The sequence below is a fragment of the Podarcis muralis genome, chromosome 14 (genome assembly GCF_964188315.1).
Source record: "Podarcis muralis chromosome 14, rPodMur119.hap1.1, whole genome shotgun sequence".
NCBI classification, from domain to species: Eukaryota; Metazoa; Chordata; class Lepidosauria; order Squamata; family Lacertidae; genus Podarcis; species Podarcis muralis.
In genome coordinates, this window is record NC_135668.1 from 53730504 (window position 1) to 53746231 (window position 15728).

The 15728-nt window shown below is 49.1% G+C and overlaps 1 protein-coding gene across 2 annotated transcripts in view; it reads right to left on the reverse strand.

The window, feature by feature from the left end:
• MMD2 (monocyte to macrophage differentiation associated 2) overlaps nt 1-12271 on the reverse strand; it is a 38665-nt gene extending 26394 nt beyond the window's left edge. Inside the window, exon 1 of one of the 2 annotated variants that reach the window (XM_028706776.2) lies at nt 11412-12271. In XM_028706776.2, coding sequence (XP_028562609.1) covers nt 11412-11458 — 47 coding nt within the window. In that variant the 5' untranslated portion in view covers nt 11459-12271. Of the gene's footprint in view, nt 1-9621; nt 9762-11411 lie in introns of those variants that run through there. The other variant, XM_077918738.1, reaches the window with a different exon arrangement.
• Nucleotides 12272-15728: the final 3457 nt, after the last annotated feature.

A 15728-nucleotide genomic window follows, 5' to 3' on the forward strand; every position in this document is an offset into this window, starting at 1 on the left:
TCATTATGGTCCAGCTCTCACTTCCATACATCACTACTGGGAAAACCATAGCTTTAACTATACGGACCTTTGTCAGCAAGGTGATGTCTCTGCTTTTTAAGATGCTGTCTACATTTGTCATTGCTTTTCTCCCAAGAAGGGGAGCTTAAAGTAAAGGTAAAGGGACCCCTGACCGTTAGGTCCAGTCGTGGCCGACTCTGGGGTTGTGGTGCTCATCTCACTTTATTGGCCAGGGGAGCCGGCGTACAGTTTCCAGGTCATGTGGCCAGCATGCCTAAGCCGCTTCTGGCGAACCAGAGCAGCGCATGGAAACGCCATTTACCTTCCCGCCGGAGTGGTACCTATTTATCTACTTGCACTTGGATGTGCTTTCGAACTGCTAGCTTGGCAGGAGCAGGGACCGAGCAACGGGAGCTCACCCCGTCGCAGGGATTCGAACTGCCGACCTTCTGATCGGCAAGTCCTAGGCTCTGTGGTTTAACCCACAGCGCCACCCGCGTCCCACAAGGGAACTTACCAGGTCACTAATATTGAGAGGCTTACAACAAGCCTGCAACCAGCCTGTGAAACTCTGCTAAGAAAAGGAACTTGCAAGTTAGGAGGGATAAGAATGCAAGAAGAACCTACTGGATCAGGGCATTCGCCCATATTTTCCAGCATCCTGTTCTCACTGTGGCTGACCAAATGCCCCAGTGGGAAACCAGCAAGCAGGATTTGAGCACAAGAGCAACTCTCCCCTCCTGAGGTTTCCAGCAACTGGGATTCAAAAAAATTGCTGCCTCTGACTGTGGAAGCCGAGCAGAGCCATTCTGGCTAGTAGCCCTCAATAGCTCTACCCTCCCCCATGTATTTGTCCAATCCTCTTTTCAAGGCATCCAAGTTGGTGGCCATCTCTGGTCTCCTGCAACAGGGAGTTCCAAAGTTCAGCTATGTGGAAGATGGCTTTCTTTTCCCTATCCTGAATCTCACAACATTCAACTTCATTGGATATCCACGAGTTCTGGTGTTACCAGAGAGGGGCAAAAACCTTTCTCCATGCCATGTCTAATTTTATAGTAGTACAACTCATGCAACACGTTGGCGACTAATATACACACAATAATTACCAAAATAATTATCCATTCTTTATCAATCTTCTGAGAAAAATACAAAACCTTGTGCAAAGCCACATAAACTTGCGAACTACCCAGTCTAAGATGAACTTATAATGTCTGATTTCAATAGATGTTTCAAATGCTTAATTCAGTCTTTTGCTTTCTTTATCCTCATGAAGATACCAACAAAAGGTAAGTTCGGTGTTGTTCACAATACCGAGAGATGCTAGTGAAGTTGTCTAATTTTATAAGCTCCTGTCATGTCACAGTTCGTGCACCCCTCAAAGAACACACCTTTGCTCTCCAGTGAAACACCCATTTAGAAGCCGCCTCGAGGCCAAAATAACAGACTACAACACAAACCCCGAATGTCTCCTTGAGGGCAGAGAAGGTACCCAAATGACCAAACACCCACACTTTAAGTGACCTTGCAGAAAGCACAGCCACTGGCCAGAATTTTGTTTTGTGCAGGTCCCTTTCTTTTAAAAAAGAAGAGATAGAGGAAGCAACCCTGCTTAATTGGTTAAAAGGAGTCAGCTTAAAGTTCGAAGTCGGTGTGTCGTTCCAAAATCCTGAGATCCTCAGCAAGGAGAAAGTTGATCAAATGATAATAATAATAAACCCCAATTCTGCTGCAAGGGAGATGTGATCAGAGTTGCGCCGGCGAGTCCACCCTCCCGTGACCCACTTACACTCAACAAGTGTTAAAGTGGCAAAGAAGTGTAATTCATACTGGGCTGGGCATCCTTGGGTCATGCAAAACAAATGTAACCCATACCTCCAAGGTGGCAAAGACCAGGAGAAGGAAACAAGCGGAAAAACGGCTGGTGAGAGGCAGTAAGATAATCCCCGGACGGGAACCTGATCGCTTCATAACTGACACTGCCTGCCATTTACGTCACAGCTGAATTCGGGACCACAGTCCAGGAGGTAAATCCATAATCCCCCGTCAGAGAGGAATGTGGCAAACGTCAGGGTTACAAACGTGGGAGCTTCAAGGCAGCTGAGCTGAGGCTGTTGGCCTCTTAAGTGCATGTTGGGGGGGCTGCATTCTTGCTGGCTTTGCTCACCAACCCCCCCCTTACCACTTCCACCCCCTAGTTGACCCCCTCCTATTGGGACCAGTCAACCCATGAGCAGCGCCGGGTTTACGTATAAGCTAAGCAAGCTATAGCTTAGGGCCCCACCCTTTTGGGGGCCCCCAAAAAAATTAAAGGGGGAAAAACTGGATGTACATTTCCAAAATGTAAACTAAAAATACAATTAAAATAAAACCTACGTACAGCAACAGTGTAGGCTCCTGTGATGTAAGTAAGGGGCCCCACCTGCTAGTCTGCTCCCTCAAATATCACTGGTTCGCTCCTTTCTATATATAGGGCACAAGGAGAAGGGGACAACAGAGGATGAGATGGTTGGACAGTGTTCTCGAAGCTACCAGCATGAGTTTGACCAAACTGCGGGAGGCAGTGGAAGTCAGGAGTGCCTGGCGTGCTCTGGTCCAGGGGGTCACAAAGAGTCGGGCACGACTAAATGACTAAACAACAACAGCAACAACAATATATAGTGTGCCTACATTCTGCATGTACTGGTTGCACGGCAACATGTGCAAATGGCATTAGATACCTATTAGGTCCATAAATTACCATATATTCAACACAAAAAACAGTGACAATTTGTTGTTGACAAAGGAGAGCTGGACATATAAAGGGCCCCATTACCTTCAGGAGCTTAAGGCCTCATCAAACCTATATCCGGCCCTGCCCATGAGACATAGTGAGGCAGTTGCCTCAGGTGGCAGGCTGGGGACAGCTGAAAGGGGTGGCCTCCTTTGCTTGTTGCCCTCCTCTTCCTCCTCTCTGGCCTCTTTTGCCCTCGCTGCCCTCAGTGCTCCTCTGGACTGCCTCCAGTCACCTCCATCGGTGGTGAGGGAAGTGTAGCAGAAATGGCGGGGGGGGGGCACCATTAACTGTTTTCCCTCAAGCAGCAAAATTTCCTGGCCCATCCCTGCCTCCCATTGGACCTCACCCTACAGCTCACCCAAATCAGGCCCCCTGCTCCCCTCCACATATCACCTGTGTCTCATCAATGCAAACATTTCCGCCTCAGCTGCAGCAGGTGAAGAGAAGGGATGGAGCAGCAGTAGATGCTGGTGAGCTGGCTTGTCCTGTCCTGGCTGTTTCTCCGCAGCTCACCTGGGCTGCCCGCCCCCTAGACTGCTCATCTAGGCTGCCCACTTGCTTGTTCACTTGCCTGCCTGCCTGCCTGCCTGCCTGCCTGCCTGCCTGCCTGGGTCATCCACCTGCTCGCCTGCTCTTCTGGGCCCCCTGGCCTGCCTGCCTGCCTTCCGCCCCATCTCCATCTCCCTCCTCATCGCCCTGCACTGCTGCTGTTCTTGCTGTGGTTTGCAGCAGCACCTGTTGGCAGCAATGTGAATTGCAGTGTGATGACATCCTTACATTATTATTGTATAGTAAGATCTCTACAGTATTTTGTTCTGTAGTTTGTTTGAAAGTCGCACACAGCCAAACTGAATGTCAAAATAGAGACAGTTACATTTGACACTCGTTCTTTGTTATCACCTATGAGACTGTTGCAAATTTTGGCAGGCCCTCATGCCTTTTGCTGCAAAAGCGAGAGGTGTGTTCGGAAGATCGGTGAGGAAGCCCTACACTCCCCTAAGCTTGACTGCTGCTACCCGGAGATGTGGTGCTCCAATCACACACCATGGCACCATCGTTTTAGTCCTGGGAGGCCCATACGCAGCCTGGCACCACTTCAGCTTTCTCACTCTAGCGGCATTCGGCTGGTGACCTGGTTATAATCCACTTGGCTGCACCTTCACGGTAGGCATAGAACGAGTCCAGAGAATTGAGTCCAGAGGCTCACAGGAAACCTGGTCGGGTCAAGTTTTCAGGTCACTCATACCAATGCCAGCCAAGAATAACCTGACCCCGTTTAACCCCAAAGCTCCCTCTGCCTTAATCGGGAGATAAGCTTCGTCAGAGGCCACCAAGTTACATGATCTGGGCAAACAGGCACTTTTACTTGTTCCCCAACTGCCCCCATTTCCCAGGGACAGACAGACACATTTCCTACTCCCTCTCCCTGGAAAGCAGAGCTGCACTTTCCAAGTTGCAAGTAGTCACATTTCCATTTTATGCTGCCCTAGTCAGCTCTTATGGGTCCAGTTCCGGACAGTGCATTTTGAGAAGGAGGTAGATGGAGGGGAACAGACTCAAGAAGTGAAAACAAATCATAAAAAGAGCCTGATGGATCAAGCCAACAGTCCATCTAATCCAGCATCCTCTTACGGCCAGACAGATGCCCTAGTGGGAAACACACAAGCAAGACTCGAGTTCAAGAGCACTGTCTCACGTCCTGCACTCTCCAGCAACTGGTTGCTGAGGTATATCCTGAACTGCTGCTAATATATTGTATCTATATATAGATTAATATTGAATAGAATGTTAACCAGCCCAAAGCCTGGTTGAAGAACCTCCCTGGTGAGAGTGTTCCACAAATGGGGAGTCACTGCAGAAAAGGCCCTGTTCTCGTGTTGACACTCTCCGGACCTCCTGCGGAGGACGCACACGAAGAAGGGCCTCAGATGGTGATCACAGAGTCAGCATATGGGGAGAGGCAGCCCTTGAGGTGTTGTGGTCCTGAGCCATTTAAGGCATTGAACTGGGCCCAGAAACTGATTGGCAGCCAGTGCAGTTGGGCCAGGATGGATGTAATATGCTCAAACCATCTTGCCTCAGTGAGCAACCTGGCTGCCGAATTCATCTTCAGAAGCAGCCCCACATGTGTTGCAGTAATCTAACCTAGAGGTTACCAGGACATAGACGACAGAAGTAAAACTATTTATCTCTGTCCAGAGAGGGGTGCAGCTGGGCCACCAGCCCAAGCTGATGGAAGGCACTGTGCACCTCTGAGGCCACATGTGCCTCAGGCAGCAGCATAGAGGTACCCCCAAGCTATGTACCCACTCTTTCAGAGGTAACCAGGGAACCAGAGGTTACAGGAAACCAGGCAGAGGGCCTTCTCGGTGGTGGTGCCCGCCCTGTGGAACGCCCTCCCATCAGATGTTAAAGAGATAAACAAAACAGGACACACACACACCCAGTTAAAAAGGTCATAAAGTAACGTAAAGGGACCCCTGACAGGTCCAGTCGCAGACGACTCTGGGGTTGCGCACTCATCTCACGTTTGTCCACAGTTTGTCCGCAGACAGCTTCCGGGTCATGTGGCCAGCATAACTAAGCCACTTCTGGTGAACCAGAGCAGCGCACGGAAACACTGTTTACCTTCCCGCTGGAGTAGTACCTATATATCTATTTGTACGTTGAAGTGCTTTCGAACTGCTAGGTTGGCAGGAGCAGGAACCAAACAACGGGAGCTCACCCCATTGTGGGGATTCGAACCGCTGACCTTCTGATCAGCAAGCCCAAGAGACTCAGTGGTTTAGACCACAGCACCACCCGCTTTATCACCACCCTAAGGAGTCTCAAAGCGGCTAACAATCTCCTTTCCCTTCCTCCCCGACAACAAACACTTTGTGAGGTGAGTGAGGCTGAGAGACTTCTGAGAAGTGTGACTAGCCTAAGGTCACCCAGCAGCTGCAGGTGGAGGAGCGGGGAAGCGAACCTGGTTCACCAGATTACGAGTCCACTGCTCTTAACCACTACACCACACTGGCTGTGTGTGTGTGTGTGTGTGTGTGTGTGTGTGTGTGAGAGAGAGAGAGAGAGAGAGAGAGAGAGAGAGAGAGAGGGGGGGGGGGCAAATCTCTGATTGCAAACTACTTCACTGGCTTCCCCATAATACACACATGCATTTCCTCCCCCAGCAATCACTTGAATATGGAGTCTTTTCCAGGCCAGAAAGTGCAGCGTAAAATGGGAATGTGACTACTTGCAACTCAGAACCTGCACTTCAAAGCTGGGAGGAACCAGCTAAATATTTCTTCCACTCCTGAAAGGGGATTACCCAGAAACCAGGGCAGCTGCCAAGGTTCATATTTCAGCACCTGTTCAGCTGCCCTCTTCAAGCAACAGAGGAGCAGCAAGGGTGGTTGCCAGGCCTTTGGGCCTGACCCAAAGTCTCCAAGTTTGCCTGACCCCTTACAGGGAGGGCTCAGTTCTCTGGGTGGTCAAGAGTGCCTTCCATTACCATCAAATAATTAAGAAGACTGTGCATGCAGCTTGCAAACTCCAGTCCAGCAGGATCTGGCTGCAAATTATAGCATAGGAGCTCAGGGTGGGGGTACCTGCCCTGCCCTGCTCCCAATTAACTTCCGTCTCCAAGGGCACATCCCTGTGAGATCACCAGGGTCTGCCCCTTGGTCTCAGGTTTGGACCCTGAAGTCTCAGAGTCTGGGATGCTCCCGAACTGGCAGACCTGGCTGCAAGAGGCTGGAAAAGGAGCGGTGATGTTTTCCCATTCCTGGTGGGAACAAACTTGTCATGGGCCAAGAGTCAACCTGGCGTAAAGAGGGAAAGACAGAGTGACTCCACCTGCAGCTCACCAGCCTTCAATGACAGGGAGGAAATGGGAACCAACTGGCTTCAGTCTTCTGAAACAGAGCTCTCAGCAGCAGTCAGATGCTGGAAACAACGCCTGGGGTTCCCAGTCCCACCTTGCTGTTTCCTGTTCTCCATTTGGACCTTTGGCTTCGTGATCATCGGATTCCCTGACCGCCTGACTACGTAGATTGCTGTTTGCCTGATCCTCAGAACTGACTTGACTTCAGATACGGACTCTGCCAAGCCTGTCTCAGAGACTCTTATCTTCTGCTTGTTTGGCCTCACACTCCACCCAGCTCTGAACACTGTTGCTCAACAATGGGACTCCGACAACACTGGGCAACTGACCAGGAAGGAGCAGGCAAATGGGCACTGCTGACCATGGCAAGGATGGAGGATGGGGGCCACCTTGCCTCAGTTCTGGAGCAGGCACTAGGATGACCAGCGGCTGAGGACTAGGGCAGGGTGGTTAGCTTGCAGTTGCCTCATAATGATATTTTTTAAAAAAATGATTCCTTCATTGTAGAGGGTTGGACTAAATGGCCCTTGGGGTCCCTTTCAACTCATACACACACACACACACACAAAATCACACACACACATTCACACACACACACACACACACACACACTCACACACACACACACTCACACACACACATATTCACACACATTCTCTCACTCACACTCTCTCTCTCTCTCTCTCTCTCTCTCTCTCTCACACACACAATTTTTATTTGTTTTCCATTTAATATTATGCATTTACATCATCATTCTTCACTTTACTGCCCTGACTCTTTAGAGCCTATCGACTTCCTTCCCTCCCGCCTCATGGCTTTTGAAATTAACCTTTGTATCATTGCAAGTTATATGTTTTCCAATTCTAATTACACTCATTTCAGAATGGCTCGGAATTTAAATAAATATAGAAAGATAGAAAATTTCTTATTACAAGTCTTCAGACAACCCTGCTAGTGATGTTAATTGCTTACAATAACCTTTCAAATATCGCACAAACTCTTAACTATTCTATAAGTTCATGCAAAGTTACTTGCTGCAAGTCGTATGATGAAACAACTTCCAAGGGGTGTGTGGAAGACACCCCACCCCACAGGGAACCATCAGGGGGCTGCCTGGACAATCAATCACATATCCGGCTATTGAATCACAGTCCGCCAGCTACAAAGCACCGTAGAGAAAATGCAATTTAGCTCCATGAGGTTCTCCCTGGAAGCAGCCTGTGCTCAGAAGAGGGAGATTTGGGGATTGAGCTGAACAAGTGGAAATGAAGAATCCTGGATCTTTTGTGGGGCAGGTGCAAGATTTCTGGGATCTACCGTATTTTTCGCTCTATAAGACGCACCAGACCACAAGACGCACCTAGTTTTTGGAGGAGGAAAACAAGAAAAAAAATATTCTGAATCTCAGAAGCCAGAACAGCAAGAGGGATCACTGTGTAGTGAAAGCAGCAATCCCTCTTGCTGTTCTGGCTTCTGGGATAGCTGCGCAGCCTGCATTCGCTCCATAAGACGCACACACATTTCCCCTTACTTTTTAGAAGGGAAAAAGTGAGTCTTATAGAGCAAAAAATACAGTAATTTGTTTTTCACCAGAAGTCTTGACATCCAGCAGCCAGAGCGCCAAACTTAAAATTATGTAATTCTGAGCCCAGGAATTTGTTGCAATGAATACCAGGACCAAACAGAGCTCACAGTCCTTTCACATGTAAGCTCACACCTGGTGAAGCCCTGTCCTGCAAGGGAGGGTGGGTATGTCATTGTTTGAAAACTGAGTCAGAAATCTGCGCGGGTCTATCTTAGGTGCCTCAAATCACTTTCTGTTCAACTGCGCTGCAGGAGTCCAGGAAGTGGAACAACTTCCTGCCCCATCAAAGCTACACTTACTTAACCGAAATTCTCTTTTCTCCTACGTGAGACCAAAACCTGCTGGATCAGCCCAAAGGACCCTTCTGTTTCTCAAGTCAGGGTGGGATCAGCAGGGCATCTCTTCTCTTTAGGGGTGGAGAGGGCAGTTTGCCCAGTGGGGCTTGTGGCCACTCTCCCAGCGTCTGTCCACACTTTCTAAGCCACGCGAGACATCTCTGCTAGCCACAGAGATTGTGTCAGATCTGCACACCCAAATCCCCAGCAGAGCAATCTGGCAGACATGCCCCACTGTGCCCCTGAAAGACCAGGTGTGCAGCCTGGGAGTCATTTTGGACTCACAGCTGTCCATGGAGGCACAGGTCAATTCTGTGTCTGCCAGCTCCATCTGGTATGCAGGATGAGACCCTCCCTGCAGGCTGTCTTCCCAGAGTGATGCATGCTCTAGTTATCTCCCACTTGGACTACTGCAATGCGCTCTACGTGGGGCTACCTTTGAAGGCGACCCAGAAACTACAACTAATCCAGAATGCGGCAGCTAGACTGGTGACTGGGAGTGGCCACCGAAACCACATAACACTGGTCCTGAGAGATTTGCATTGGCTCCCAATACATTTCCGAGCACAATTCAAAATGTTGGTGCTGACCTTTAAAGCCCTAAACGGCCTCGGTCCTGTATACCTGAAGGAGCATCTTCACCCCCATTGTTCAGCCCAGACACTGAGGTCCAGATCTGAGGGCCTTCTGGCGGTTCCCTCATTGTGAGAAGTCAGGTTACAGGGAACCAGCCAGAGGGCCTTCTCAGTAGTGGCGCCTGCCCTGTGTGAACGCCCTCCCAGCCGATGTAAAGGCAATAAACAACTATTTTACTTTTAAAAGACCACTGAAGGCGACCCTGTTTAGGGAAGTTTTTAATGTCTGATGCTGTATTGTTTTTAATGTTCAGTTGGAAGCCACCCAGAGTGGCTGGGGAAACCCAGCCAGATGGGTGGGGTATAAATTAATTATTATTATTATTATTATTATTATTATTATTATTATAGCATTCAGCCTCACCAGTCACACAAATGATGGCTACTATGAGCCCAAGTGTTTTCCCCAATGAACATGCAAACAGCACCTGCAGGATCCGGCCAACGGCCCATCTACTGCAGCATCACTGGAGGTTTCAATGGAGAGGTTGGATGGTCTTGGATGCTTTAGTTGAGATTCCTGCACGGCGGGGGGTGGACTAGATGACTCGCGGGATCCCTTCCAACTCTACGATTTTATGAACCCACAAGCAGGAGCTGAGATCAACAGCCCTCTCCCCACCTGTGGTTTCCCCCAGCTGGTATTTGAAAACATTGCTGCTTCCAGGGCATAGCCATAGCTAGCAGTCATTGATAGCATCACCCTCCTCCATGTCTAACTCTCTTTTAAATCCATCCTAGTTCATCACTGCTTCCTGCAGCAAGGAGTTCCAAAGTTTAACACTGTGCTGCATAAAAAGGGGCTTTCTTTTTATCTGTCCTTCCAACTTTTGGCTTCATTGAATGCCTACGAGTTCCAGTGTTATATGGGGGGGGGACGACTTTTCTCTATCCGCTTTCTCCATGCCATGCAATTTTTTTAAAATAAACTTTCATTATGCCACATCTGACTCACCTCTACAGATGTACACGGAGGATGAAGCAGGCTTTTTCTCTGTCGCTCCAGAGGACAGGCCTAGAGCCGAGAGGCAGAAATCGATGGGAAGCAGGTTTTAGCTAAACACCGGGGGGGGGGGGGGGGAGACGCTTGCGAATGGCAAGTACTGTTTAGGGAAGCCCTGTTTAGGGAAGTTTTTAATGTTTCATGTTTTATCACATTATTATTATTATTATTATTACAGTGGTACCTTGGGTTACAGACACTTCAGGTTACAGACTCCGCTAACCCAGAAATAGTACCTCGGGTTAAGAACTTTGCTTCAGGATGAGAACAGAAATCGTGCGGTGGCAGCGGGAGGCCCCATTAGCTAAAGTGGTACCTCAGGTTAAGAACAGTTTCAGGTTAACAACGGAGCTCCAGAACGAATTGAGTTCTTAACCCGAGGTACCACTGTATTAATATTAATATTCTGTTGGGAGCCGCCCAGAATGGCTGGGGAAACCCAGCCAGATGGGCAGGGCATAAATAATAATAATTATTATTATTATTATTATTATTACTACTGCTTGATGGTGGAAGGGCCTTGCCTTGGGAGGCAATCAGCTCTCCTTTGCTGGCAGCTTTTAAGGAGATGTTGGGGGCTGTGCAACACTCCCCGTTACAGAACTATTAAAAGTTGCAGAAGCTCTGTAACCCCCAAACACACACTTAGCCAGAGCCAGAGCTGCGGGTGGGGGGAAGGCTAGCTAGGGTTTTTTTTTTTGCCCCGGTGAAGCCTCCATAGGGGCACCACTGAGGCTCCCAGCCTGTGTGTGTGCGAATACGGATGGAGGGGTATCAAACTGGGTCTTGGACCTGGTTGAAATGAAGCCCAGTAATGGTGAAAGATGATTGCCTTAAAAAATGGCAGAAGGTAATTTCAAAGTTTATCTTGAGGGGGGGGGGGGGATATAACCCAACATTCCTCTAATGCTCTCTAAGACAGCCATCTACCAGGAAGTCCTGCTGGGTTTATGTATTGTTTGATGTACTATCATTGTAAACCGCTGTGGTTGTTTTGGGGTTTAAAAATAAATAAATAGCGGTATATAAATGTTTTATTATTAATAATAATACGTATTAAATTGAGGAGAGGGTGACTTACTTCTGAGCAAAGATTCTTGGGATTGCAAGAAAGAGAGACCTCACCGAGAAGTCAAAGCTAAGACCGCATTTCTCCCTTTACAGGGGAGCCAGCGCCTTGCACCTAGCAGGGCTTACTCCCGAGGAGACGTTTACCTGGCGTATCTGGTCTTCTGGAAATCCAGGAGGCTGGACACAAACATCTTTTTAATTCCATTAGAATCCAGCTTGGGCGATGTTGGAAGAAGAGGAGGAGGAGGAGGATGGCGGCCCAGGGCAGGAGTGATGGAGGAGGCGATAGGGAGAGACCCCCCTCCTCGGATCCTCGGTGTCCCGCGAAGGGGTCCCGGGTGGTCCTAGCCACGAAGAGGCAGCCTCCCTCCGGAGCAGGCAGCCCAAGGAACTTCATCCGCTCCTCTGCCTGAGCTGGTCGGGAGCAAAAAAGGAATGCCCCCCACAAATGAAATCTCACTTCTTCGCGTCTCCCAAAGCCAGGCAGGCGATCTTGGTTTTCAGAGGGGGTTTAATTTTTTATAATTAAAAAAAGAGGAGGATGGAGGGCAGAAATCCTGGCCATTCTGGGTCCCTCTCTCCTGCAGCCCTGTTGCGCAGGGGGGAGAAGCAGCCGGCACCCCGTCTGGAGAGGCTCAGGAGCGAAAGAGCGCATCCAACAGGCAGAGTTGGAGCGAGGAGGAGGCGAGCGAAGGAGCCGCGCGCTGAGTCGTGATCGCGAAATAACAAGATGATTAGCGCTCTGGAGGAGGGAAGAGAGGGAGGAGGAGGAGGAGGAGAGAGGGAGGAAGGATAGATGGATGGATGGAGGGGAGATGGAGGGAAGGAGGGAAGGAAGGAGGGACCCCCGGGGCTCCAAGTGGCCGGAGCAACCGGTCCCCAAGCCGCCTGTTGGATCCCAATCGGCATGAGCAAGGGAGCTATAAATAAAGGCAGCCCCGGTGATATAGTGCGCGCCCGCGGATCAAATAGCAGCGGATTTGGATTAATAAGGGCAGAGCCGAACTGCGCGCGCTGGCAGCTCGTCCGACTGTACAGCTGAAAGCGCAGGGATTTGCCCCGCCTCGCCAAGAATCCTGGGAACCATGGTTTCTTAAGGGTGTTGGAAGTTCTAGTTTGGGGGGAGGGGGTCCTTACTCCCAATATCCTTAACAAGCCACAGTTCCCAGGATGATCTGGGGGATCCTCCCCCCAGAACTACAACTCCCAGCATCTCCAACAAACTGCACTACCCAGGATTCTCTCGAGAGAAGCTGTTTTGTTGTTTAGTCGTTTAGTCGTGTCCGCCTCTTCGTGACCCCCATGGACCAGAGCACGCCAGGCACTCCTGTCTTCCACTGCCTCCCGCAGTTTGGTCAGACTCATGCTGGTAGCTTCGAGAACACTGTCCAGCCATCTCATCCTCTGTCGCCCCCTTCTCCTTGTGCCCTCCATCTTTCCCAACATCAGGGTCTTTTCCAGGGAGTCTTCTCTTCTCATGGCCAAAGTCTTGGAGCCTCAGCTTCAGGATCTGTCCTTCCAGTGAGCACTCAGGGCTGATTTCCTTCAGAATGGATACATTTTATCTTCTTGCAGTCCATGGGACTTTCAAGAGTCTCCTCCAGCACCAGAATTCAAAAGCATCAATTCTTTGGCGATCAGCTTTCTTTATGGTCCAGCTCTCACTTCCATACATCACTACTGGGAAAACCATAGCTTGAACTATACGGACCTTTGTCGGCAAGGTTACGTCTCTGCTTTGGTGTGCCTTAAATGTAGAGTGAGTGTCTGCTTTTAAAGCACACGGTCCCCCCCCCAAAAAAAAATTATCTTGGAAACTGTGGCTTGTTGGGGATGTTGGGAGTTGTAGTTCTGTGGAAGCAACCTACAGTCCCTAACTCACTGGGGGTTTGAGATGCATCAGCTACCCTCACCTGTCAAAACCAACCCAAATTGTTTATCTGGGTGTGGCAGCTGTCACATGCTGACAGCTTCTAGGAGCCACAGGTGAGAGCTGAGCGCAGGTTGGGGACCAAAGGCGGACAGACTACCCCAGGAGGAGCATGATGTGTCCCCCACCAGATGTGGCACCCCTCTTTCTGAACGCCAGCGGCTGGAAGCCACAGCAGGCGAGAGTTGCTCTCGTGCTCGAATTTTGCATGCTGGTTTCCCACAAGCAACTGTTCATATATATATATATATATATATATATACAATTTAAATGTAACAAATTATCAAAGCAAATCATCTTCATTATTTCCCCCCATTATTCCCCCCCCTTCCACCTCCTCCACAAACCCTCCCTCCCTCCCCCCTCTAAGACTTCCTTCAGCTCCTCTCTCTGATTTCTCAACCTATATTAATTTTTGCATATTGTAAAATTGTACACATCCTTATATTATCTGTCTACTATGTTAACCCTCAATAAATTTGTGTATGTTTATTCAAAACCTGCCAAGGAGTCCAGTTCCTTTTGTTGTCTTTTAAAATAATTTGTAAAAGGCTCCCGGACTTCTTTCAAGTCACAGTTGTCCTTGTCTTGCAATTTGCATGTCAATTTCGCCAGTTCTGCATAGTTCATCAATTTCTCTTGCCACTGTTCTTTCGTCGGGGTTTCCTCATTCTTCCATCCTTGTGCAATCAAGACTCTTGCCGCTGCCCACAAGCAACTGTTCAGCCACTGTGAGAACAGGATGCTGGACTAGATGGGCCATGGGTCTGATCCGGCAGGACCTTCTTGTGTTCTTACGGAGTGGATCATTTTGGCCTAATGATCTGGGCTGTCCAACGGGGAACCACAGACTGCTTTGGGAGGCGGCAACGGAGATATGGAAGTAGAAGCTGGATAGCTGTCTCTCGGGGGTGGAGGAGTTGCAAGGCCTCTTTGCAACTCTCTGAAATTCTGGCTGTTCTGGATTTGGCATGGCTTTCACCGATGTGGACAATGCATCAGAAAGCCTTAAAAGGCTTGTGCAGCATGCATTGATTGTTTATTTACCATCGTCAAACGTGCATCTTTTAAATGTTATTAGTATTAGAGCGGCTAGGGCAACCCAGCCAGGTTGGTGGGGTATAAATAATAAAATTATTACTGCTATTACTACTACTACTACTACTACTAGTAGTAGTAGTAGTAGTAGTACATTTACCGTATTTTTTGCTGTATAAGACGCACCAGACCATAAGACGCACCTAGTTTTTGGAGGAGGAAAACAAAGAAAAAAATATTCTGAATCCCAGAAGCCAGAACAGCAAGAGGGATCGCTGCGCAGCGCTCCCTCTTGCTGTTCTGGCTTCTGGGATAGCTGCACAGCCTGCATTCGCTCCATAAGATGCACACACATTTCCCCTTACTTTTTAGGAGGGGAAAAGTGCGTCTTATAGAGCGAAAAATACTGTATATCCTGCCTTTCCTCCAAGGGAACATGGGGCCTAGTGTATGGTTACCAGGCGTCCCCGTTTCCCGGGGACAGTCCCCAGATTCACAAATCTGTCCCCGGACAAAATCCGTCCCCAGAATGTCCCCAGATTTCATTTAATGTCCCCGGATTTATATTTTAAGTGTTGTAGATTTATCAGTAGGGAATGAAAGTTGCGTGATTGCTTCAACGGCACAAGACACATCATATGGGGACTTCCGGTGAGGCAGAATGGGGGGTGCCACTGCCGGGGGGGGGGACTGGGGACGCCCGGCACATCAACTGGGGGAACCGCTGACACACACACCCCACAACCCAAATCGAGCCGGGAGTGAGAGAACCCAGCCACCTGGCCGACTGCCCAGCGGTGCTCCAGAGCCATGAAAGCCCCGGAGCCAACGCAGGGAGGAGGAGGAGAGGAGGAGAAGAAAGAGAGAGAAAGAGGAAGGGGAAAAAAGAGGGGAGCCCCGACCTTGCTGCTCCGCTGCCACTGAGGAGAGTTAGGAGAGCACCCGGAGGGCAAGGACACGGGGCTGAGCCCAGGCCCGGCCTGAACCTACTCCACGGTGACTAGCGCTCCAAGAGAGCAGGCCGTGGCCCAGAGGAAGGCCGTGTGACAGAGGAGATCACTGAAGAGAAGATATTACTTCTTTTAAAAAATTTAAATAACTTTTTTTAAAAAAAAATTCTCTCTTTTCAAAAAAAAAAAAGTGTCCCCGGATTCTTTGAAAAAAATCTGGTAACCAGAAGAATTACCAATGATGGAAGAATGGAAGATGAAATTAAAGGACTATGCGGAACTTGATAAACTAACGGGAAGGATCCGAAACCGGCAGGACCAGAAGTTTACTGAGGACTGGAGTAAATTTACGGATTATTTGAAAAGTATTTGTGACGACCAGATGACGTTTGTAGGTTTGCAAGAAGTTCTGTGGGGAATAATATTAGAAATACTGCAAAAATGGAGAAGGAGACGTGATATGTTAAGAAATGTAAAGGCAATATTAAGTTAGGAAATGCGTAAGAAGTGATTAAGACGGAGGATTATCAGAGGTGCTGATGG